Source organism: Anticarsia gemmatalis, chromosome 9, assembly GCF_050436995.1.
Source record: "Anticarsia gemmatalis isolate Benzon Research Colony breed Stoneville strain chromosome 9, ilAntGemm2 primary, whole genome shotgun sequence".
NCBI lineage: Eukaryota > Metazoa > Arthropoda > Insecta > Lepidoptera > Erebidae > Anticarsia > Anticarsia gemmatalis.
In genome coordinates, this window is record NC_134753.1 from 7,000,493 (window position 1) to 7,025,758 (window position 25,266).

The following is a 25,266-nucleotide window of genomic DNA, read 5'->3' on the forward strand; positions in this document are numbered from 1 at the left end:
ATAAAATAAAATAAAATAAAATAAAATAAAATAAAATAAAATAAAATAAAATAAAATAAAATAAAATAAAATAAAATAAAATAAAATAAAATAAAATAAAATAAAATAAAATAAAATAAAATAAAATAAAATAAAATAAAATAAAGTAAAGTAAAGTAAAGTAAAGTAAAGTAAAGTAAAGTAAAGTAAAGTAAAGTAAAGTAAAGTAAAGTAAAATAAAATAAAATAAAATAAAATAAAATAAAATAAAATAAAATAAAAAAAAATAAAATAAAATAAAAAACATTTTCAAACTATTTTAATATTCAACGACTGACCCCTAAAAGTACGAGTAAAATGCTGGTGTGCGACCAAAACAATTATATTGAAGCACTCCTATGCCACAACTGCAAAACCTTGAGGTCTACAACAGCAAACACTAGAGCCTTTGTACAGCTTAAGGCGCTAGAGCAGATGTAACCAACTCTGAGAGCTGCTTGATCGAGACGCCATTATAGCATTTGGTAAACATATTTTTTGAGGTTATTACGATCTTTTGAAGATCATATAAATCTATAGCCTGGTAACATTAACATAATTAAAATCATTTTTTATTACCTATAACCCTAATTAAATTATCTGTAACCCTCAAAGTCTTATTTATGTTCAAAATACAATTTCCAAATCCACATATCTATATAATTTTTGCACTTAAAACTGAATATTTTGAGGGCGCATGAAAATATTGACGATAATATACATATATATTGACAGCAAACTTGAACTCGCACTTTCATATCACGTACACAAAGAAATAAAAGCGATAGACTACTTGTTATTTTAATAATCCAATCCGTAAAAATAAAATGTCTCCTCATTTGTCACTGATGATTCATTTTAAAAAAATATATTTAGTTTACACCATAATAAACCGACTATATTACTAATTTAGAGCGTTAGCATTTATAACCGTTACACAGTAGCGCTAAAATAAGGTAAAGGTGGTATAATCGCGCTGCAAGAGCTTTTTCGAACGCTCGTGGCGCTAACCACCTCTGTACAACAGCTGGTAAGCGCCACGAAGCTGCGAAAAAGCTCTTGTAGCGCGATTATACCACCTTCATCTTATTTTAGCGCTCCTGTATTACTACTATACTACGTACTATTATAATTACTATTTACGACCACTGTAGATCCAATGTCGAGCTATAAGCTGGACAGTATGGGCCTATTTGACGCTACAAGAGCTCTGTAGCCGCTTATAGAACCACTATACTTCTTACTAAGGAGCCTAAGGCGTTATAAAAATCCTTTAACCGGCCATTGTACAGCTTGTTATAGCGCTTGTGTGCTAGTTGGGATGTCTGCCCTATATTCGGCGTGGATTGAAAACAATAATTAATCGATATTTATTTATCTGATCTTTAAGATTAATACCTGACATGAAACGGAGACAATAAATATAACTACGAAACGAGAGCTAAAACTAAAATAAGCGCCTTTGTTTTGTCTGTCTACGATGGATCACAAAACGGTAGTAATCTAGCAGAATTAAAATAAATCCATAGAATAGAGCATTCGAAAACTCGTTTTAATATATTATGCATTTCGTTGCAACACTTATATAAAAGTTTGGATAGCATTTTCGACGCGACAGTATTGATTTGTCGGAAACAGACGTTTCGTGTTCCCTCCTCGCGTAGTATTGGGGTAGGGTATTGAAGCGGAACTTATTAAAATTTTACGATATCACCTACTTTAGATGCATCTAAATGACGCAACATTGCACACTTGCTTTAACCAAAGTATTCGAAAAATGTTGAAAAAATGTGTGCATAATTACCATTTATAACTGACTAGCGAGGTTATTTAATTATTTTAAACACGTAATTGTTACATTTGTTACATTGGATATGCTTTTGTAGCAAAACTATTGGCCAATTTTCAAGTACAACTAAATATGTACTTTTTAGAATGTGCATCGAGTTGGTGAATAACTGTTAAAAGGGTTAATTAATACATTATGCAACTGCTTTTATTCCCTGTATTTTGGTTTTCCTGGTGACAACCCACGTCATAAGGATATATTTGCAATAGAAATTATTATCCTCAACCATTCAAAATATATTGTTGCAATTTTTTAGCAACAATATTACTTAAGCGTCTGGGTGGGGTGCTAACACGCTGCCGCACTCTTCACTGTCGTACCTACGTAGTTAGCACTCATTTGCCGCTAGTGAGAATTGTTTGCGGTGTGTGATCCGTGTTCCACGGCTTCTGTTTCAAGTCAGTTATATCAAAAGTTTGTGTGCATTTAATAGTGTCAGTGACAGTGAGTCGCAATGTCCTTGTGCGTTTCCTTTTATTGCAATTTATTATTGTCTTTGTCTCAGTTATAATGTCATTGTCGTCGTTGTTGTTTAAAATATACTCACTTATTGCTTTAAATTCACCACCAAAAAGGCTTAACTCTTGACGTATTCTATAAACTTCATGGTTATGTTCAATCTGCCCGGTTGCATCTATTGCGTGATGATTAAAATTATCTAATGCGCTAAATGACCTTATGAAATCGTATAGCCCACTATTTAGCGGTTTCCCAATGCGGTTACTGGTTAGTTAATATTAAGGATTATGCATAAATTATTACAAAAAGTTTCAAAATGTATGTGGGCGACCTATACGTTACGCCCGCGTGCATCTTTTACAAGACGTTCGTCCGTTGAAAAGTGGTTGCAAACACTTCAATCATTCACGCGCAGTTGATCTTAATAAAATCAGTAATCTAAGATAATCATCTCCTCACGGCAAGCTGCCACGTTCAGATAATTACCTACAATCTATAAAAAATGGTACAGGTACAGGGGTATAATTTGCTTTCGTTGTAGAAATCTAGAAATGTACTGTTACCTCCTGTTTTCTATATCAATCTCGAAACTATGTAACACAATCTGACTAACAAAACCCATTTAACGTTTATACTAAATATACTCACAACACTGGACGTTTAAAATATCTCCTTCATCCACGCTAGAGGACACAAGTGTGTACTTTAAGTTATTTAACCCTGAAAGCATTGCTTACTGAAATAGCAGCAAATCTGAGACAACTGGTAACACTTGCTGATGGTTTAGTGTGACTAATACCATCTATTACTTCTTAACGGAACTTTTTGATTCAATCGAGACAAGCTTCTGGAACATTTTGTTGAGTGAAGTCTTTTTTTACCAAAGAGAAAATGCGACTTTGTTTTTAAGGAATTAGTGTGACATTTTCGTTAATTTGATGGATTGTGTTTGAACACGAGAGACTAAACTGGGATCAATTAGCTGCGAGCTAATTATAAACATATTCGAAGTTAAGAAAAGAAAACTTACATCAGACAGGCAACTGCTGAGTGATTCATATTTATTAGGAGTAGTTTAAGTTTTAGAGTATTAATAGAGGAAGCTACTTTTAGATCATTTTGGTTTATGCTATGACGTTACATTTTTAGTTATTTTTGTTTATGTGGAATCAGACGGTCTAATGTGTTCTGTCACATGTATAACTTACAAAAAACCCCACAATTCAAGTGGGTTGACCAGATCACTTATTATTTTTGTTGTATGCAAAAATACTTACAATAAATTTTACTGTAACTTTGTTCTCCTACATCTCCGTGCTGCTACAGTCCACACTTATAACTTTGATCGCATGCAGAAAATTCTCATGTGCTCGCTGTAATGTTACGCCGAATGACAAATGGAGCTCTTTAGAGAAAATCCTTTTTACACAAATCGCGAAATATTACCATTTTATGAAGAACTCCCAGATTTCGCTTATTAAAATCTCATTAGCTGTACATAAAAGTATCGTGGAAAGAGACGGGGCTCGACTTATATTGGTGCGTTTGTAGTGAGTCGTCTACAGAAATAGATTAAAGCGTTGCAATAATTATATCAGCGAATGGGCTTTGTTGACCACCCTACACTGAACATGTGTGTGCTTTTATACCTTTCTTATTGAGGCCCGAATTACTTTACTTTATTTTGTATGTACGTAATAAATAACAGGCGACTGTCAAGTAAATTTAGTGCAGTACTTTATGATTGAATGCAACTAAGTACTTAAAATGTGACACTCCGTACACCCATAACAAACTATTGGTGATTATAATGTGATTTTAAATTGTAGAGATGCGATCAAACATAGATGACGACAAAAACTATAGAAAACATGTTACTAAAATAATAATAATGTGACTTATAAGTGATATGAAAGTCTGACGAAGTTCCTAAAAGTGGCTTAGCTGAAATAAAATGGATAAATCTTAAAATGTTTTGACTATTAATGAAGAATTTGAAGATGGGGGCACACGGATCCAAAGAAAAGTTATACAGAAGTAACTCTGAGAAATATCCGTCGAAACTGCCAGTACCGAACGACAAAAAGTATAAGATAGCGGTAAATCGTGAGAGATTCGGATCTTTCGGAACAAGAGGTGAGTAGATTTGTTGGAAAATTGCCTATCTATTTCATTGTAAGTGTTAAAAGATATCTCATCAGTACCATTTGAGGTCTCTGACTTTCTCTTCGTCACATCGATAAATTTGGTGCTAAATAAGCGACTAAGTGCAAATTAACTGGTGAGCAGAATTTAATATACGAAAATTATAAGCACGACAAGTGACTCATAATATTCGGTGGAATTGTTAGTTACAATGTCCAGTCCCGTGTTGTTGTAATGATTTATAGTTTCTAAGCAGTATGTTTCATCAACTGCGGATAAATTAGGGTGAAACACCTTTAACCTTGAGTTAATAGTGTTGTGGACTTTGAAAATAAAGTAAAAATGCTTCAGTGACGCGTATCGAAGTTAAGTTCTTTCACCCGCTTCCTCGAACGTGTACACGTAGTTTGAGTGCTGAAAGCAATTACTATTAATTTTTGAAGTTGAATATTTTAATTAATAACACGATGACGAAGCATTTGTTTTTAGACGTGATGAAATAATAAATGGTACAATTAACGATCGAGAAGCTATAAACTGTGAAAGAACAGAATATAATTCTGGCAATAAAACTGGAATGATTTCGTGTAGATCTATTGTCTACGGCAATATAAGGTCGTCAGACGTTTGTTGCGAGGATTCTCATGGTATCACGTACCTAGCCAATGACCTTCAGTACATGTAATAACTACTTGATGGTTTTCTTACAAATTAAAGAATTACCCCAACAATTTGTTTGTATCAATGAACTTTAGAATATTGAATATAGACAATACTTGCGCCTGAATCATAAAGTCTCTATTACTGTCTTCGTTTTGTTTTATTAAAGTCTGACGTGAATATCGCAGCCAGTGTTAATACCCATCTGGTAAATTGTAACCTGCAATCTTACAATCTGCAGCAGTAAACTCAGTCAAGACAATATACAAGTAATATCCGTAACGGTTCAATAAAACTCTGTTTGTATGGAGCACAAACACGATTTAATCGCATCTGTAACTGGCCATGCATGTTAGATCGTTTGTTAAGTCAATGATCTAAAACAACTCGTAACCAAATAAAAAGTAACCTATGTAACTAACAAAAAGTAACGATCGTAACGTAATCACGCAAAATTTTGGATTGAGTAAAAACCGGGTTTAGTTGGAGCTTACTCAACGACTTGAACTATAACCTATATTTATCGACCATGTAATTCAGCAGGCAATCAGACAATTTTATTCAATATTTCTGATCGTGTTGTTCAGACTATTTACATAATGAGAAATAAACCTAGGACAATCTTAAAAGAACGACATTCTTTTTACTTTCTGCGACATTAAAAAAGAGTCTTTTCCATATCGGGCCTGTAATAAATTATCCTCTACATGCTATATCTAAAATTACCTACCTATTTTCTAGACTGTGTAGAGTGTAGCCCATATAAACAAATGTGACCTGTAAAATATAACGCTTATTATCCTCGTTTCTACGTAGGTAGTTCAGCAAGAATATAATATCAACTGGCGTTAATTGCCTTCAGTTTACCTCGATATGTTTTCGTACAATAAAATTAAATACAAGGCTAGTATTAAACACTCTTTCGCTTTAGTTAATGCGCTGAATGAATTGCGTATTTATTATAAACACTTGAGGATAAAATCCGTGAGTAAATCAAGGCATGTTGCATCTACATGTGAGCTCAAGCGAAGCCTTACTTCACGATCCGCTTTACCATCACGTGTCAAGTATCTAACTATACATCTTCCTATTTTACAAACAAAAAGATTACAGTCTAAGTGACAACACACCGGTATTTAGTTGTGAGCAATTGTGATTTTATCTGCAGCCATTTCAAACTTCTGTAGTTTGCCTTGTTGCTACTTAATGACCACTAATGACTCTCTGAATATTTAAAACAAAAGCCACATTGTTACAACTAGCCTACTATTCAAAATGGCAGGTTGAAAACATGATGTTTGTTTTATCAAACAAGAATCAAACTAGAAATTATGAGGAAGAAAAATTGTCTTTGTACTTGTGAAAATCTATCGCAAGACTTCAATCTTGTGAAGGAATGTTGGCTCTCACGCCGATAGAATTGTTTATCTGAAGTTCAGAGGCACAGAAAATTGGTAGAAATAGAGCTGGTACTGAGAAATACTGTTGAAAGCGTGTCCCAAGTCAACAAACATTCAGTTTGTATTGACTTTGACCCTACTTGATTTTAATCGAATAGAGATTAACTTGACTTCGAGTACCCTATCTAGCCTTGCCCTTAGCGCGTGTTACGTGGGCGAATACTAACAAGCGCCCACTGAATCCTAACTCGATATGCATACCCGATGTTTATCGTAAATTCTGTAAGCCAACAAATTAGCTAACACTGCCACTTTTTTGGTTTGTCAAGGTACGGTTGAAGGGATTGCAAAATTAAATTATTTTCAGTTCATGCAAATAAATGTCACGATTCAATGACCAGACGCAATCTATTCGATTAGTTGAGTTTAGCTTTAGCCAGATATAGGGAAATTAATATTATGTTATCAGACATTAACATTTATGATTTGTCACATGTAGAAATCTGAGAAGGACTGTTTACATTATGATTACTTACTATTTTTCAGTATTAATGTGGTATCAATTGGTTGTAGTTTTTCTGTATTTACTTTTTATTATAAAAGAATACGTACATAGCATAACTAAATTAATAAATTATGTAGCGTGTTAGCAAGTCGCGTGTCATTATCTTCTAGTCCCGTTAAAGGCTAATTCAACTTCTAATTAAAAACCGACATTATGGCATTTTAATTTAAAAACAATAACGCGAGCTATTTATAGTCATACATAGCCGATTACACTAAGATGTACAGAGAAATTCGAAATCCGATTCTGGAAAATAAATCTATCTGCATTTTACATTCTTGATGTTTGATCACGCCCGTCTAGTATCAAATGTGTGCGATTTAAACAAAAGTACCTAATTGTGAACGATAAATATGTGCTTGTTTTTAAGTTTTTAAGTAGGTACTTTCCACATGAATCGTGTTAGCCTAAAAACTCGACTATGGTGTTGACAGTCTAGATGATATATTACTCACATAATTTTCTCTCAACATTCATTGTACGCACGTCTGATTTCGATAAACGATGAATAATTCTTGACTAACTAAATAAAAAACTGTGAATACTATGTTTTATGCCAGTTTTCCAAAGACTGAATAGGTTCGTAACGATGAGGTTGACATGATTTAATAGATCTTAGTCACGTATAACGATAAAATGATAAAAAGATTTCACCTCATGCATTTTTTCATCCGACTTTGTTCTTCCCACGGTATCTTCTACGAGATACTTGAGATAGGTGCCTCAAGATAATACATTACGTGGTAATGTAAACAGTTTTTTTACCTCTAGTTTATGTAATTTTGCCTCTTTATCTGTCAGTTTTTATCCAACTTGAACTTTTTGTGATCATGTCATTATTACCTGCAATAAGTTATGATTATGATTTCCTAACAAATTAATAGAATTAAATGTTGGGTTTTAGAATTTCGAGGAAATATTGTTGTTATGTGTCATTACAAATAATTTTATTAATGACTGCACAACATTATTACAATTTTAGAATATTGTTTTTCATGAATGTACTTTATTACGTCATTTGTTTGTTAATTGCGTTATTATTTATATGAATAATCCGGTTCCAAATAATGCCATCTGTTTTTGAAATTTATTTAACTGTCCTCCTGAGTATATGCATTGATATGTTATGATCTAATATTTGCTTCCCGTCTTTTCCAGGGAACGGCAAGAAAAGGGAGAGCGCCCCCACGCCGACCACCCCCGCGCGTCCCCCGCCCACACCCCCGACACCACAGGCTGTTCAAGGTGAGTCATACTACCCTTAGCATTTACATACTATTAATGGTCTTAATATAGACCATTACGGTCAGAACGCACTTAAATAGACGGCTGTAACTGTTGACAGACGCACGTCGTTAAAGCTACCGGCTACAGTTCATCCGAAAATTTTAATATAACCGCCTAATGACAAGACTAGAATATACTAGACTACTGAAATAGATTGATGACTAGATACCGAAAGCAGACGTGAAAGTCACAAATAATCGCTACCATCCGATTTACGGTAGACATGTTTGTTACTTATAAGGTTTACTTACTATCGGAAGTAAAATCAATCAGCAAGACGACGTTTAGCGAAGCGTTAAGCTCGAGATCAGTCGAGCTGAAACGCTTTGTAGAATCTCGCCCTGGCGGCAAAATATAGAGCACAAATTGACTCAACATGAATCAAAGCAAATGGATGCTGGTGTAGACTTACGTCCGGAATATAAAACTTAAAAGAAGTATTCCACGAACAAATTATAAGAAAAGGCAACGTAAAGAATTTCATCTGAAACATACTTGGATATCCAAGAAATTTGGTATCTACAAAACGCTTTTATATAAGAGGAATTAGGAAGCAGTCGCGTGACTTATTACGAGCCTAAACCAATTATAGGAACCCATTTGGTAATGTGCTAAATTGTATTAAGAAAATATGTAACATAGTGAAAGCTCTTAATTAGTTTAGTGTCTGTCGCCGAACATCCGTTTATGCCTCCTTAAATGTGCTCACAATATTGCTAAGTGGAAGTAGGTAGACATATTTTGAGTTACAGAAACAACGTACAGTGACGTACAGATAATGAGCGCGAGAATCAGTAGAGCGAATAAATAGAAAGACTTAACAAAATCCTGTCGTTAAATACGCCAATGGGCAAAGCCTCAGGAAACAGCTGTCTACACTCCATAGAGATAGGAAAATCGATACACATTTGAATGTAGAGAAGTTCACTATATTATTTAAGAATACTTAGTGGCAGGCTGAACGCAAACTATAACTATTACTTGTATTAAAACGAGGTCAATATAAATCATTAAAGGTGGAATGCAATTATTTGCAATTGAAATGTTTATCTCCATATAATATCATTGATGTTTGATTGTTAACCATTAATTAAACATCGCTAGTCAAGGTTGTAATTGCAATCTAGTTCGACTATACCCACAATCTAACACCTCATTTGGTTATGTTTAGTTTAGCAAAACCTTGAATGCCTATTATATCTATTTTACATAAATGTTTAAACATTGTAGCCAGTTTTTCGTCGCGGCAATTACAGTAGACATAGCACTAGCAAAAACAAACTACATAGTCAATGTATTCTGCTTAACTGATGTCGTAATGTTTCGCAAGTCATCTTCGGAGTATAAACAATAGCGCCTTCGCTAAGGTTGTCCTTTGAAAACTGTGTCAGAGTAACTGGTTCGATCAGTGTGCCATTGCATTAGTATATTATAATCCACGCGCTACTATCCACAGCTGATGCTTTATTGATTAAACATTATACCGCTCTAGTAACACTTTGTATATCTGTAGATTTCAATATTTCCTAATTGTTTGTCAAAACTGAATAGTTTCTACTAGGTTAGGTAAATTTTAAACATATGCTGCATACAAATTATTTAAAATATCAAATTAGCATAGCAGTAGTTTTTAATATTTCCGAGAATTTAGCAACAGCAATTTTAATCGTAATTTGCATTGACATTGCATTATTGCATAGACGGGGTAATTTCATCGTTGTCTGCTAGCTTTGTGGTGTTTGCGTTTACGTAGAACAGTAGTCTACTTTACCAATACCTTTAAAATTAAAAGCAAATTTCGATACTAGTACTGTAATAACTGGAGTACCTCAAGGGAGTGTCTTAGGTCCGGTTTTGTTCGTGTAGTGGTGCATGGGTAATAACTGTTACCGTAGTGTTTTAAAATAGTGGTCCTATATACTAACACCTATTAATGTACTAGAAAAGGCTCTTAGTTGTGTGATAAGTGGTCATATTTATTACCTAATATGTTTTATGTTTACAGCTAAGAAGAATGGTGTGGTGCAGAAGTTGTCGTCTTCGCCGGTGGCGGTGCGCGCGCGCACGTCGCTCGCCCCGCCCCCCTCGCCGAGGAAGCCTGCGCCCCACCGCGTGCCTGCCACCAGGCCCAACACCCTGCCTACTAATAAAGGTCAGTTGATCATTCACCTCGCTACAATTGTTTATATCACCATGAGAATTTAAAATACTAAGACCCAGTTTCACCCCAAATGGAAAAATGTCAGTTAGCTTATTATATCAAATTTTGACCCTTGTTTTTTTTACATTTGCTATCACTTTATCTAGCGGATAGGTTACTTGAAACTTATTCATAAACTGGCAACTAGCCATGACTAAATTAAAAAAAAATCGGATCTATTATTTTTAAGTTGGTAAAGGGAATCTCATGATGGTATGCTTACGTAATCACAAAAGATGCATGTGGACCCATTAAGCAATCTACGAGTAGAGATAAAAAAGTTAAATAAATAGAAAAAATGCACACAGCATGTGGCAAGAGAATTCAGGTAGAGCAGTTATAGTGCTGCCATCTAGTTTTGGTTAGAGGCAAATGCTCAAGAAAAAATTGCTATTGAATTGTGCTTTGAGTCAGAGTTAATTCGATCATGTTAGTGGATTTAGTTCGTAATGTTCTTGGTAGATGGCGTTTTGCTAAAGTATGGGATTTTTTTTACTACGTTTAATTTATGAACGTTTATTATTGATTGCAATATCTAATACCAATAGAATTAGATAGGTAGTATTGAAGACCCATTTATCAGTAATACACCCATAATATTACATATATTTTTGTGTTACGAACTCTAGATAAGCAATAATATTGTTACTCGGTAAAATAACAGCAACCACTCGATTTTAGTAACAGATTTGATCACAGGAGTTGGAATTTTATTATTTAAGCTATGATGCATTAAAATTTTCTAGTATTTTTTTATTCTCTAGCGATTGTAATAAAAACTGTTTTAAATAAAAGCCAGCACTAATCATTCTTAGTACCCACGAAAATATATAAAATAGTCTAAGTAAACTCATAAAAAAGTCGAGATGCGGTAAAAAACGGAACGAATTTTAATTACATTCGATGTAACGGGACTATAAAATGTACAGTAGCGTCTCTAAAAGGAGTTTTATTTTTACTTGGTTGAGTTGTGGGCGTACTTACTGTCTCACTGCTGTTTATCTATTAACAGACGATACATTCAGTGGCGACGCTACGGCATGCTTAGGCGGTGTGGAGCTCAGGGAGGCCTCTGACCCTCATCGACAAATCATTTTACTTTATTCTATCTTATAGTTTAGATATGAGGGCCCTAGTTATTTTTTTGTACCAGGGCCCCAGATCACCTAGCTACGCCACTGGATTCATTGCTGTTTGACTGATGGTTACGTACTTTCCTCATACAGAGGTCTTTTATAACTTTTGTAGTGCCATTTTACACATAAATATTAGGTCGGGGAAAAAGTCTTTTCGCATTAAAGTATGTATGAACTTGTAATAAAATCTCTTTGGCTTCAAGAATCACAAATGAGTACCCAAGTGTAGAGCGAGTGTAGAGCTAGAGTGAGGTACCCAAATATAGAGTTTTTTTGTGTAGAGAAAAGATTTTATTACAAGTTCATACATACTATAATGCGAAAAGACTTTTTCCCCGACCTAATATAAATGTAGAGATGGGTATGCGAACGTGTGGTAGGTATGGTAGGAGTGAGGTAAATATAAATCCATGTTAAACGTTTCAAAATGTAATGCATCAAAATTATTCAGAATTTTAATTTATAATTGCAGTCAGGTTAATAGAGCAAAGACTACATATAATATAATACGCCCAATTATAATGAACATAATGCATAAATGTTGTTAAATTATGTAGAAGTATCGCACAATACGAGGACACTGGTGCGAGTATTCCGCTGTGGTTACCTCATCCGCTTCTTATAATTCACATTCACACTCATGGACGTTATAATTACGTAACATTAATTATCATAGTATGAAGAGAATATAAATGAATCTCGGCATCTTCAAGTGAAGATTCAAGCAATAAAATTACCGAGAATTTGTGTTCACGAACACATCGGCCGTGCCTAACGCGCCGTGTGAGGGTTTAAATACGTGACGTCATTTTATCGAGCCAGCTAATGTGCATTTTTATTAGTTGTAATTAAAAGAAAAAGCAAATACAATAAAAATAAAACCACCACGTTACGTGCACCAAAACTTACATAAGACTACTGTAATAGTTTGGAAACAGAGTTAAATTGTATAGAGTTCACACAACTCTGTAATTGTATCGTCCCCCTATTGTAATCGCCACCCACACGAATGTATACAATATGTCTTGTTACTAAATGATTACTCATTGGCGAATATCGGACGGTGTGTTATTGTAGCAAATAAACTTTCTTACTGATTGAGTTTGCTAATAGATGCTCTACTGGCTATCTAAATATCAGCGACTGCATTAATCTTGTTTATAATATAAATTGACGATAAACTTTCTAGAAACATCAGTAGCTACACATTTTAATAAATAAATTCGTAGTCTTTATTTAAAAAATAATAAAAAAATAAAAATATTTTATTCACTAATCACGCACGTACCGTAATTTTTCTAATGGCTCACTAGTGATGGAATGAAAGCTACAATTTATTATTATACATATCTAATTGACAGTTCTGATGCTCCAGTAATAGAGACATAACAATTAAATACAGTCATTAAGAAGACAGAGCATGACAAAGCACCTCAAATGGTAGAGGGTAAGCGGCGCCCAATGAAAGTCCCAGGTTGTTTGATGAAAGTGCGCTCGAAGCAGTGGCAATAGGTAAAAGAGCGGCCGGCGACACTGTCGCACGCGCATCTGAACAGTGACGACAAAAAACTTAGCCGTATTCACAGTTTCACACCAGAGCTCTTCCGCGCTGTGCTCATTATATGCAATTAGTGCTTACTTAATAAATCATTTTACTTAATTTAGAAAGTCACATTTTTTCGGTCAGTGTTAATTCTGCTTTTCCAAAATGTTATGGTGTTCTCTGGCTGCTTTGTGATACCACCGATCGACTTAACGATTCTTCGGACTTTAACTAAACTTAAAAATGAGTCCACTTCACAAATTCGTGTCGTTTTTTCACTCGGAACCGAAGAATAATCATAAAAGTCTGATACATCACAAGATATTCTCGAGTGAACTGAATATCTGCAGTGGAAGTGAGGACTCCAAGAAAAATAAATGGGCGACTCTTAATGGATATCGCAAATATAAAGGTATCTATCTCAACAGTTTCTTTAAACTTATATATCTGTTATTTGAACTACTTTTGTGTAACCTTAACGTTTTTCAGTAATTGTATTTCTAAAGTATGACGGATATGATAATCTTTAGTCTATCTTTTATTGCTTTAAAATATTTACGCTTGTACTTTTTGTCTAGATATTTAAACGAAAATGCAGGGATAAAATAAAGTAAATAATGATAATTCTAAATCGGTATAATTTCCTTCAAACTCGGGTTAAGCCCATAAAAGTGAATGTTTGCAATGTTTAGCCAAAGTTAATGAATCACGTGTTAGGTGCTATGAAGTACCCGGCGTAGGGATGTGACGACCCCATCGCCCAGTGATTTTATCACTGCAAGTAGTCACCTTCGCTGTTTTGCCCACCGCGTGAACATTTTTCCTGACAGAAGGTGTTTGTGGGGTGGGTAGATAGTCGAATGGAACAGGCATGGTCGTGCCTTTAGTCTGGTAAGACATCGACCTAAGGGAGTACACCCTAACAGAAAAACAAAACCGACATGATGGCGACGAACAAACAGAATGATATACCCCAGGTGGGTACCTCTTACGCCGTAAGAGGAGAATCCCACACCGATTCGTCGGTCTGTCCCTCGTATTCTGGGGGGGACAATTCCCGCCATTGTGCCACTAAAGCAACTTTAGGACATATAGAAAATAATGAAGAAGTGCGCACGTCCAGTTTTGTGCACTCTGACAGACAGATTCAGAAATCAATGAATCTTCGTACACGAGCCCAAAAGGGTATAGAGATTCAAGAGAATCGAGAAGAGGATCGTAATCGATCACCTTTGTTTACGCGCCCAGCCACTCCTCAAAGGAAAGTGCAGCGCCAGGAAGATGAGTCAGAGGAGAGTGATAGCTCACTTATGTCTTGTGCGTCGCTTACCTCACAGTCGACAATTAGTTTGTTACGACCGCGGAAGAGAAGACCTCGAGAGGAGGTAAATGATAAACAGGCTAAACTGCCGAGAGCAGCTGCAACAGATAGTGAAGTGGAGGGACGGCTTAATTCTAGGGCCTCTAAGAGGTCTAAGGATACTCTCCCTAGTGTCGAGGATATCGCTGCGGATCTAAGGAATCAGCCTACGGCCCAAATTGATGCCAAAATAGTGGAGACGTTATCGATTGTAGAGAAAATAGCTGATAGCTCACGAAATTTAAAAGGCGATTATGTACGTGAGCTCTGGTTGGCTACGAGGTCGTTGCAAGCTGCTTCAAAAGAATTAAGTGCAAGGAGCACTGCAGTAACTTTGGAAGGACTTCAGCATGAGAATCAAGTGCTCCGGTCTCAGCTTACGGCCCTAGAAGAGCGAATAGGAGTTATGTCGTCGGAATTGATTAAATTCCGCAGTGAAAAGAATGCTAGAACCAAACAAACAACCATATCGTCAGAGGTTATAGTTGCGCCTACTCGAGCCATGACACATTCTGGTAACTTTACGAGACAGCAAGAACAACAAAAGGCAGACTATGCGATAAATAACTCGCCTATAGAGCGATTAGTATTGGAAATGGATCGCAAATTGTTAGGATTTCGCAATGAAATAATGGCTGAACTTTTTCCGGGAAAAACCCTTAGGCCACCGTTGGGACAGAAAAAAATGCGAGAAGAAGGATTAGAAACCAACTCGGGGACAGTGTCTGCATTCAAGAAAAAGAAGGCAAAGAAAAAGAAAAAGACGAAAAAGAAAGTGGTTGATCAGTCTACTCCAGCAACTACCCTTACTCCACATCCTGTTTCATCTTTAACGCAAGAAATGCAGCAAACACCATCCTCACCGGCTCTAGAAACATGGGCCAAAGTTTTAGGACGTAAGGAGAAAAGAGATAAAGCGGTAATTAAAAAACAAAATGTTATTGTGGATAAAGAGGCGACATCTCGGCTACCTCGGCCTCCAAATACTGCCGCTGTGAGCATTACTTTGGCCAAAGATTCGACTGCCACTATAGGCCAGGTTATGGAGGCTGCAAAAGCAAGAATTAATTTAAATGAATGCGGCATTGCAGAACTGCGTCAGAAACGTGCGATTACGGGTGGCCTAGTGCTGCAGGTCCCTGGCCCTGATAGATCTGCCAAAGCCGATCTTCTCGCCGAGAAACTTAGGGTAGCACTTGCAGACATGGGTGCAATGATTGCTCGTCCAACAAAAATGGCAGAAATGCGGGTATTGGACCTTGACGAATCAATCAAAGCTAATGATGTCGTAGTTGCTGTAGCGGAGGCTGGAGGATGCTCTCAGGATGACGTTAAAGTTGGCACTATTCGCATAAGTCCGTCTCGTCTAGGTACAGTGTGGGTAAAGTGTCCTCTTACAGCAGTGCGAAAACTATCGGTCGTTAAACGGTTGCGGATAGGGTGGATAATGGCTAGAATCGATGTGCTGGCAGCGAGACCCTTACAATGCTACCGGTGTCTGGAGTTAGGGCATGTAGTAGCGCAATGTCCAAATGAGGGGGTAGATCGTAGCGGTTGTTGTTATATTTGTGGCAATAAAGATCATAAGGCCCGTGAGTGCATAGCAAGTGCCCCGAGATGTCCAGTCTGTGCGGATCTTGGCCAACCGTCCGATCACAGATTAGGTAGTAAGAGATGCACTCCTCCACCTAAACGAAAAAAGAAAATTGGTGATAGGTCTACTTCCGCTTCGGCCGCAATAACAACATCGGCAAGAGTGTCGTCTCAGCTAGATACTTGTCTGGTGGGGGAGGTAATGGAGGTTTAAAATTCAATCCTTTACAGAAAGTTTTGCAGGGCAATTTGAATCACTGCCGCGCAGCTCAAGATCTGTTAATGCAGACGCTCGCGGAATGGTCAGTTGCCCTAGCTGTAGTGGCGGAGCCATATTCGGTTCCTGATCACCCACGGTGGTTCGGGGCGGAGGATAGTTCTGTGGCTATTTATTGGGCTGGAGGGGAGAATGGTCCCCATTGCAATCTCTTGAACCAAGGGGACGGATTTGTGATAGTAGATTGGGGTCCCATGATCGTAGTGGGGTGCTACGTCTCTCCTAATAGTGGCCTCGCCGCTTATGAAGCGTACTTGGACAGGCTCTCGAACGCTATCCGGACGTACGTGACTCGACCTTTACTAATCCTGGGCGACTTTAATGCCCACTCCAAGGAGTGGGGCGACCGCCGGGATGACGTAAGAGGAGAAACGTTGCTGGAATGGGCAGCAGGACTGGACCTCCGGCTGCTGAATCGGGGTTCAGTGAGTACCTGTGTGCGTTGGCAAGGGGAGTCGATAGTTGACCTGTCGTGGGCGACTCCCTCTGCGACACATATGATTTCGGGATGGAGGGTAGCAGAGGATGTGGTTAACTTGTCGGACCATCGCCACATTATTTTGAAGGTGACCTTCCGGCGTTTGACTGAGGAACCTCAACGACGTGACAGCGGTCACGAGCGACGATGGTCCCTCAAGCGTCTTGACCAAAATATGCTCATCGCTGCAACTCATGTCGTTGATTGGTCAGCTGGAGAAAACGCTGACTCGGCCGATCCAGAAGTGCAGGCATCATGGTTTCAATACAGTCTGACATCAATTTGTGATATATCGATGCCCAGAGTCAAGTCAGGTAGACGAGGCTCGGTGTATTGGTGGTCGGACGAGATAGCGCAGTTGCGCGCTGTATGTCTAAGCAGCCGTCGTCGATTCCAACGAGCGCGCCGAAGACGGCGGGCCACTGCTGACGAGATTGCCGTTACCTATGCTGCCTATAGAGACGCTGCAAAGACGCTGCAGGTCGCTATCGCAGATTCCAAAGCTCGGTGCTGGAATGAGCTGGTTGAAGACCTCAACAGAGACCCATGGGGGCGCCCTTATAAAATAGTTTTAGGCAAACTCAGACCATGGGTTCCTCCTTTGTCGACAACCTTAGATACAGAGTTTCTCGAAACGGTATTAGACACTCTTTTTCCTAGAGTCGAAGTCAATCTTACGGCTCCGTCAGCACAGTTAGAGCAGTCAGGATGGACGAACGAATTGGAGGTGACCGAAGTAGAACTCGACCACGCCGTGCGTCGCCTGGCAGCCCGAAATACCGCACCGGGTCCTGACGGTATACCAGGACGCGCATGGGTGTTGGCTATGCCAATAATAGGGTACCGGTTAAGAAAATTATTTACCAATTGTCTTCGTTTTGGCATTTTTCCTATTGATTGGAAGACTGCAAAATTGGTCCTTATAAAGAAGCAGGGCAGAGCTGCTGATTCACCGTCTGCGTTCCGACCTATATGTTTGTTGAATGAAGCGGGTAAACTCTTTGAGCGGGTTATTGCCTCTCGTCTCAATGAGCATCTGTCATGTGTGGGTCCCGATCTGTCGGATAGTCAGTTTGGATTTCGGCGGGGAAGATCCACTGTAGATGCCATCCGGCGTGTTCGTTCCTTGTCGGAATCCGCTATTCAAACAGGAGGAGTGGCGTTAGCTGTGAGTCTCGACATTGTTAATGCTTTCAATTCCCTGCCATGGCTGGCGATTCGGGAAGCACTTACTTACCATAACGTGCCTCAATACCTCAGAGCCATCATTAGGGTTTACCTGCAGGATAGGCGCATTGGATATACCGGGCGGAACGGGACTGAAATCCAGAGAGAAATCACTTGCGGAGTACCTCAAGGATCCGTGTTGGGACCGCTGCTTTGGAATCTTGCCTACGATGCAGTATTGAGGATCAGTCTTCCCCCTGGGGTGAACGTAATTTGTTATGCTGATGATACGCTCATACTTACTCAGGGGAAAAGTTATCACGACACGATAAGTCTTGCTGAGATTGGGGTGGCACGAGTTGTCGATAAAATACGGTCGCTGGGTCTTCAAGTGGCGCCTCAAAAAACGGAAGCTTTATGGTTTCATAATCTTCGCGGAGGAGTAGACCCGCCTAATTCGTGCATACGAGTGGGTGAGGTAGAAGTCCAGGTCGGACGATGTATGAAATATCTGGGCCTGATTATAGACAGTCGCTGGAGATTTAGCGAGCATTTTGGGCAATTGGTGCCTCGAGTGCGCAGAGTGGCTGGTGCTCTACAGCGATTGCTGCCTAATCTTGGAGGACCCCGGGAAGAAGTCCGTCACCTTTACGCAGGTGTTGTGCGATCCATGGCGCTATACGGGGCGCCCATCTGGTCGAAAGACCTAATCCGTAACTCCCGCTGTAGAGCATTACTTAATAGCCTGCAGCGAGTGGTGGCTATTCGAATCGCTCGTGGTTACCGGACGATATCATTCGAGGCGGCGACAATTTTGGCTGGCTTTCCACCTTTTGATATCTTGGCAGATATGGACGCAAGTGTTTATAATCAAATTCACGCACTTGATTGGGAAGGGAGTGAAGATGCGCAAGAAAGACCGCGTGGAACGCTGCGTCGGACTGCGCATCAAAAGGTCCTAAATACTTGGCGAGTGAGGCTTAATGAGCCACGATGTTTGCGCCAGCGGATTGTTGGGGCAGTTTTGCCTAACTTTGAGACGTGGGTTAGTCGTCAGCGGGGCGGCATCACTTTTCGACTGACTCAGGTGCTCACCGGTCACGGATGTTTCGGTGAGTACCTGAGTCGAATTGGGAGAGAGGAATCGGCACGGTGTCACCACTGTGCCAGTGACTGCGATTCTGCTCAGCATACGCTTGAAGTGTGTCCAGCATGGGCGTCCGAACGAGCCATTTTAATTGGTAAGGTTGGGCAAGATTTGTCTCCGGCGGCAATAGTAGCAGCTATGCTAGTAAGTAATGAAAGTTGGAATGCCGTGGTCTCCTTTTGTGAAGCCGTTATGCTCCAAAAGGAAGCCGCAGAGCGAGAACGGGAGAGAGTTAATCCCGATCGGCGAAGGAGGCAGCGACAAATTGATGTAAGCAATCGCTAGATGTTGCGCGCGCGAACCGTTGTCTACAGTGGGGGCTGTAGGCATAACATGCGGTTTGGGAAGAATAGTAGCAACTTTAGTAGCCAAAGTTGTTACCAACAATTAAAATCTGAAGAGTTACAAAGACTCTTCCGTGTAGAGCCATAAGGCAAAGTGCAAGTGGGAGGCACTGGAGAATTTTTAAGGTCCCAGGGCTCTTCCAAAAATGTACTATACGGTCGGCTACCGCGGTGGTTTTTTAGTGGAAAACACCACATACCCCGGCATTTCTCCCCCAGGAAATACGGGCATCCGAAGGGATTTTTCCACCACGTGAAAAAAAAAAAAAAAAAAAAAAAAAGGTGCTATGAAGTAAGTAGACGTGTGGATGCAAGTTCGAGTATTATTGACATTAATGCATTAAAGTGTCTGCCTTACAACGGATGCGCAATGCCATTTATAAACGATAGCTCAGCGATGTGGGTGGCATTACCTCTTTCACTATACTTAGGCACGCTTCTTAAACACTTTGTTAATATAAGGCGAATATTTATTAAAGCCTTTTTAAAGAAACGCTGAAACAATAAGTGGCTAGAAAGTATCCTGTGTTCTAACCATTGTTTGTTTTTCTCAGTATAAAATTTGTAGGAAATGAGCAATTGTAACACGTAGCAATTGAGTTAGTTGGTAAAACAGCAATGATCGTGAAAGCGCCTTCTGCGGATAGCTATTTTGCGGAAACTTTCTATAGCAGTTAAGATTCGTAGCATTATACACGTTACAATAACGAGATGTTAGATTGTTTCATTGTATCGTAATTAGTCGTCGGTTTATATGTGTATTAAATTTTATGATTCATTATTTTTCATTATGAAAGTAAATTTCTCAGAATCCTATGCTGCAGTACCGCAGAACGATGAAAGGAGCCTTGCCAATTAACATAGTGTTATTAACATTTAGGCATTATGCATTTAGGATATATATTGGCAACGTGATATAACCGATCAAAACTCCAAAATTTCCGTCTTGCATTATGAAACCGGTATGAACCGTGTCAATACACTCGTGTAGGTGGTTATTCTTTCAATGGAAGAAAGTATGTCCTATGCGCGAGTGTGGGAGCGCGTTCTTGAAATTGGCCAATTTGCATCCTTAATATTTAAAGTTAAGTGTAGGTTTTAAATCTAAGATCTATAATTTATGAAGCCACTTGTCACGTTAAGTTGTTTTATGTCCATCTGCTCTATCAAATTCCGCCTACATAGTTACATTTAGTGTATATAACTGCTAAACATTTTAAGTATAATTTTGTAATGATAATAAAAGAGGATTTGTTAAAATAATATTGCGTTACGTCTATTCGGACTGTCATCACGTCCTCTAATCTTTTCCTTTATAAGATTATCTCAGAGCGTATCTCCCGGAATGCCATCATTGAAGATCCTCCTACACTATATTTATAGCTTCCTTTATTTCTACATTGTTACTTGAAATTTAAATTTTCAGCAACTAATTGGTCGTCAATTAAAATTTCGGTTGTCGTCGGTTTCATTCATACTTAATAGATACAAAGCGGTCTTATTACAAGGTTTTTCTAGTTCACTTGTGGTGTATAGTATAATTTATGTGTCTACCATTTTATATTATGTAATGGACAACAGTGTTGTGCAAACGGTTATCAAACCAATATTTTTATTGAATAGTATCAAGCGGCGGCCCTATTACCGGCAACATTAAAATGGTGGTTAGTTAATTACCGAAAGTTCTCATAAGTACATAAATATTCCAGTTCACCCATTAGCACTTCTGTTACGCTTTGAACTTCGTGTAAGTTTACATCCATTTCGGGCTTTCTCCTTTTAGACGCGTCACCAATTAATGCATTTTTTCGTATGTCGTCCTTTGATTCTTTTTTATCTTCGATACTTCCTTTGTTCGGCTTCGTTTAATAAGAATATTCTGTGAAGAACTTATTTCAGATTCTTATATAATTGTTCGCACTTTAACCTACTGTAATTTCATGAAGAAAATTCAGCAATGAGCAAAACAACTTACAGTCATTTGTCATAATGCTCAGATATTTGTAACAATCGTCGTCACGATTTCGTTATGCTCACAGTTTCTTTATTTCATCTTTAAACGAGTCGTGACTCGATGAGGATTTGTTATAATATTTTTATAGACGATTGTTTTACATTACAATTGTTACGCAATTTTAGTCTCCTTCCTATGAATTGAAAGTTTCTCACCAACCATTATATCTTACATGAAAATATAATTTTACGCAGTTTTAACGCAATTACGCACTGAAGTATAAAAAATACACAACAAAACGCAAAAAACACAAGTTTACGGGTACAAAAAAAAACAATAACGGCATTCAATGTAATGTTAGCATCCATGCAATTTTTTTGAACCTATATTGTAGTAATCCAGTAAGTAATTGTTCATATGGAGGTGGTGTAACACCTTTTTCCACGAGTGCTATACGCTAATAACACTTACGATGCACTTTCGTTTATTATTGATTCATTGATATGTATGCGTGTTTCACTATCCAATGTTTTTTTCAGTATCTGACAAGTGGAACAATTTCATAATTAAGAAAAAGAATATTAAGTGCGTTACTTACGGTTGCGTTTGTGAGTCGGTACATAACACCGACATTATTGTTGCAGATAATATATCATTGGCATGTATTTTTTACATTTTCACGTATAGTATAAGGTGTGCGTTTATTTAATAGTCACTGCGGAAGACTGTAGGTGAATTGTTTTCTTTTTGTATAGATTAATTAGGGTCGAGTCACAACGTTCGCATGTCAGTTTTCCTCCGTTTTTACCAATCATGGGAAATCCGGTAAATTGGTTCTTGCGGCATCCATCATCTAATAGGCAATTACGTCGCAAACGTCGACTTTCGTTTAGCCAAACATTTCTTGAGAAAAATATATGTTGTTCGTGTAGATTATTCTCAAGGACATGGGGCTGGCTTCTTACCAGAGACAGTACAATATTGGTTTATTCATGAGCATCAGCCGTACGACCTCTGCCACCCATAAGGAAAAAAAAGGTTGAGTATAGCCTTGGTCTTAATGGTACCTGACAGACTGTCAAGTTATTGTGTGTTAGCAGAAAACTAAGCAGTATGTCTCCTCAAACATGTCAGTCAATAATAAATGATTTTCTATCCAACATTTTTCATGAGTTATTGATCTTTTTGTATGTAACAAAGACGTTTGCTTTTCATACAAGTTCGAAGCGAATTCCTCCACGCAAAATAATCGAATAGAATGGGCACTTACGGTTGTTGCTTATTAGGCCTAAATTAGCTGAAATGGTGGTGATTGATGAAAGCAATTTCAGCGATTGCTTATTAAGAAGCATCATTACAAAGGCGTGGCGGCTCATTATACCGTGTGTGTACGGAATAGGGAAGTATTTCATAAGGTATTGCAGTGATAGCTGTTAACGAGGCTCGGTGGTGTTAGGCAAGGTGGGTCGCACTTAGGTCTTCAGGCTTTACGCTTGATTACGCAACGTGGCCAAACCGCCTAACCGATTGTTTGGAAAGTCGTAAACCGCTACATGCTTAATAAATCTTTATATTCCATTGTTTCTTTGTCTTGGCTGATATTTCAATGGTACAACAATTTAACACATCGCAAGTGAAATCGACTTGAATTCTGTGTATGATGTGTGCCACATTCTGTGAGAAAAAAAAATATCTAAAATGATAACGTCTCTTTGTTGCATTCTGTAATTTAATTATTTTTTTCCATATTTGTTATCTCTGCAAGCTTATTTAATATTATCAAAATTAGAGTTACGAAGAATAATATATTTTTTATTCTGTAAAGCTTGTGACACTAGAATCAGGAAAATAAACTAAAATTAAAATAAAACTCTGTAAAATGATGCGAAATATTATTTGTAGCCAAAATGAAAAGTATTTTAAGCATTGATTCATAATATACAGTCATGACCGTGAACAGAAATATCAAAATTAATGTTAGCGATATCCGCTCTGATATTATAAAATGCGGTAGTAAAAGTCACGGCTGTTTATGTGTAAATTCACGCGCACAATAATAATATTGGAACAATTTGTTTGTATGTTTCTTAATGATACATATTTGATAACATTTTGAAGTAAGAAAATTACATAAATCCCGAAATATTAAAACCACGCTGCACCGTCAAAAAAAACACGTTAAATTATCATCTGCTCCTTTTTTGAAGTCTGTTATAAAAGTAGATAATAGCTTGGTATCAAAAAAGATAAAAGAAGTAATGACCTAAGTGCTCTCAACCGTTTTAATAAAATTGTACTAATGCTTGCGTCAAATTGTTGCAAGTTCTTTAACCTAAGACTTGTTCAACGTTGCCGGAATTAGTGGATCTAGTTTATAAATTATACGCTCACGAACAAACCCACCTTCTTTTCAGTTTTATTACTCTGTTATGTCTCAATCGGATCTTCAACAAAATACTTCTACCACTCCTAATATCTTAATCACAATAAAAATAATTATCATAATAAACTTTCATCCCATGGCCATTTGTAAACGTCTTTGTATTACCAAGTTTAGGCGACAAAGACAAGTCAAAGAATTTCTCAGAATATCCAAAGAACTCGGAAGCGATTAGTTAAATTTTGGCACCAAATTTAAACATTAAAGTGTGGCAATATATCAATATGGACGCGTCTGAGTAGCCAGATGTGCATTTTATCGATTCTGGCTAGTTTTCAAGTGCCGAAATCCCATTAGAGGTATATTAGTAACGGGAATAACCGACCGATAACGGATCTTTGCACAGGGTTCTGGGTTAACATTCTTATTGTGTTTGTAACTGCTTACATTCATTTTGTTTGAAGGTAGGTCGCTACAAATGCGTATTTATCATAACGTTTTTAGATTGTCTTGATTGTGTATCCGAAGTTATGATTACTTTTAACCCATATTAGACTAAAGGACTTTGTGAACTATCTTTTCAATCTAAAGACTCGAATAAAATGTACAGTTTTATTAAAAGCCATCAAATGATTGCCAAATATTTAGGTACGTTATCTGGCACAGTTATTAAGTGCCTTAAATGTTAACAACACCATGTCTTGCCAAAATTAGATACGCACTTATAAAAGAAGATATAATTAAATCAACAGCTCTAGTACTTCCTAATATAAATGTAAAGTGAGACTGACATAACGAATTATATAATAGACATATGAAAAAACCCATTCCAGTTTGTAGTAACATAATTACATATATAATTTAATCAAATGTGGCGCCAAGTACCATGTAATTTAAAATGTGTAGTACAGAATACGAGACGTGGGTACCCGTTCTACCGGATTTTATCAGCAACCAACTCGTTTCGTACTATCGGCGGTAATTTAAAAGAACATTAACCAACTTTTGGTTAATTGACAACCAATACTCGCAATTACATGTTATAGAAAGGTAGAGACGTTCGGATCCTAAAGCAAACTGTGTCAGAAATCAAGTTACGTGCTGTGTTTCTGGCATATAGCGTAAAATACAATTAGCAGTTTAACTTACTTCTTTAAGTACTAGGTCGTTCTCGTTAAATCTACGCATATAGCCCGTATTCTGCTGATGTAGGATGTCAATAAATTACGGCGAGCACACAAGATTATCGTATTAGCGTTGTTCTCCTAAACACTCTTTAGTATTAAATCTGTTGGCGTATGGCC

The 25,266-nt window shown here is 37.7% G+C and overlaps 1 protein-coding gene across 1 annotated transcript in view; it reads left to right on the forward strand.

Annotated features, from left to right (window-relative positions):
- The window catches only part of toc (toucan), an 89,236-nt gene that overhangs the window by 40,027 nt on the left and 23,943 nt on the right, over positions 1-25,266 (forward strand). The window contains exons 4-5 of the mRNA XM_076118309.1: positions 8,255-8,341; positions 10,389-10,535. Of these exons, the coding sequence (XP_075974424.1) occupies positions 8,255-8,341; positions 10,389-10,535 (234 nt within the window). The remainder of the gene's footprint in view (positions 1-8,254; positions 8,342-10,388; positions 10,536-25,266) is intronic.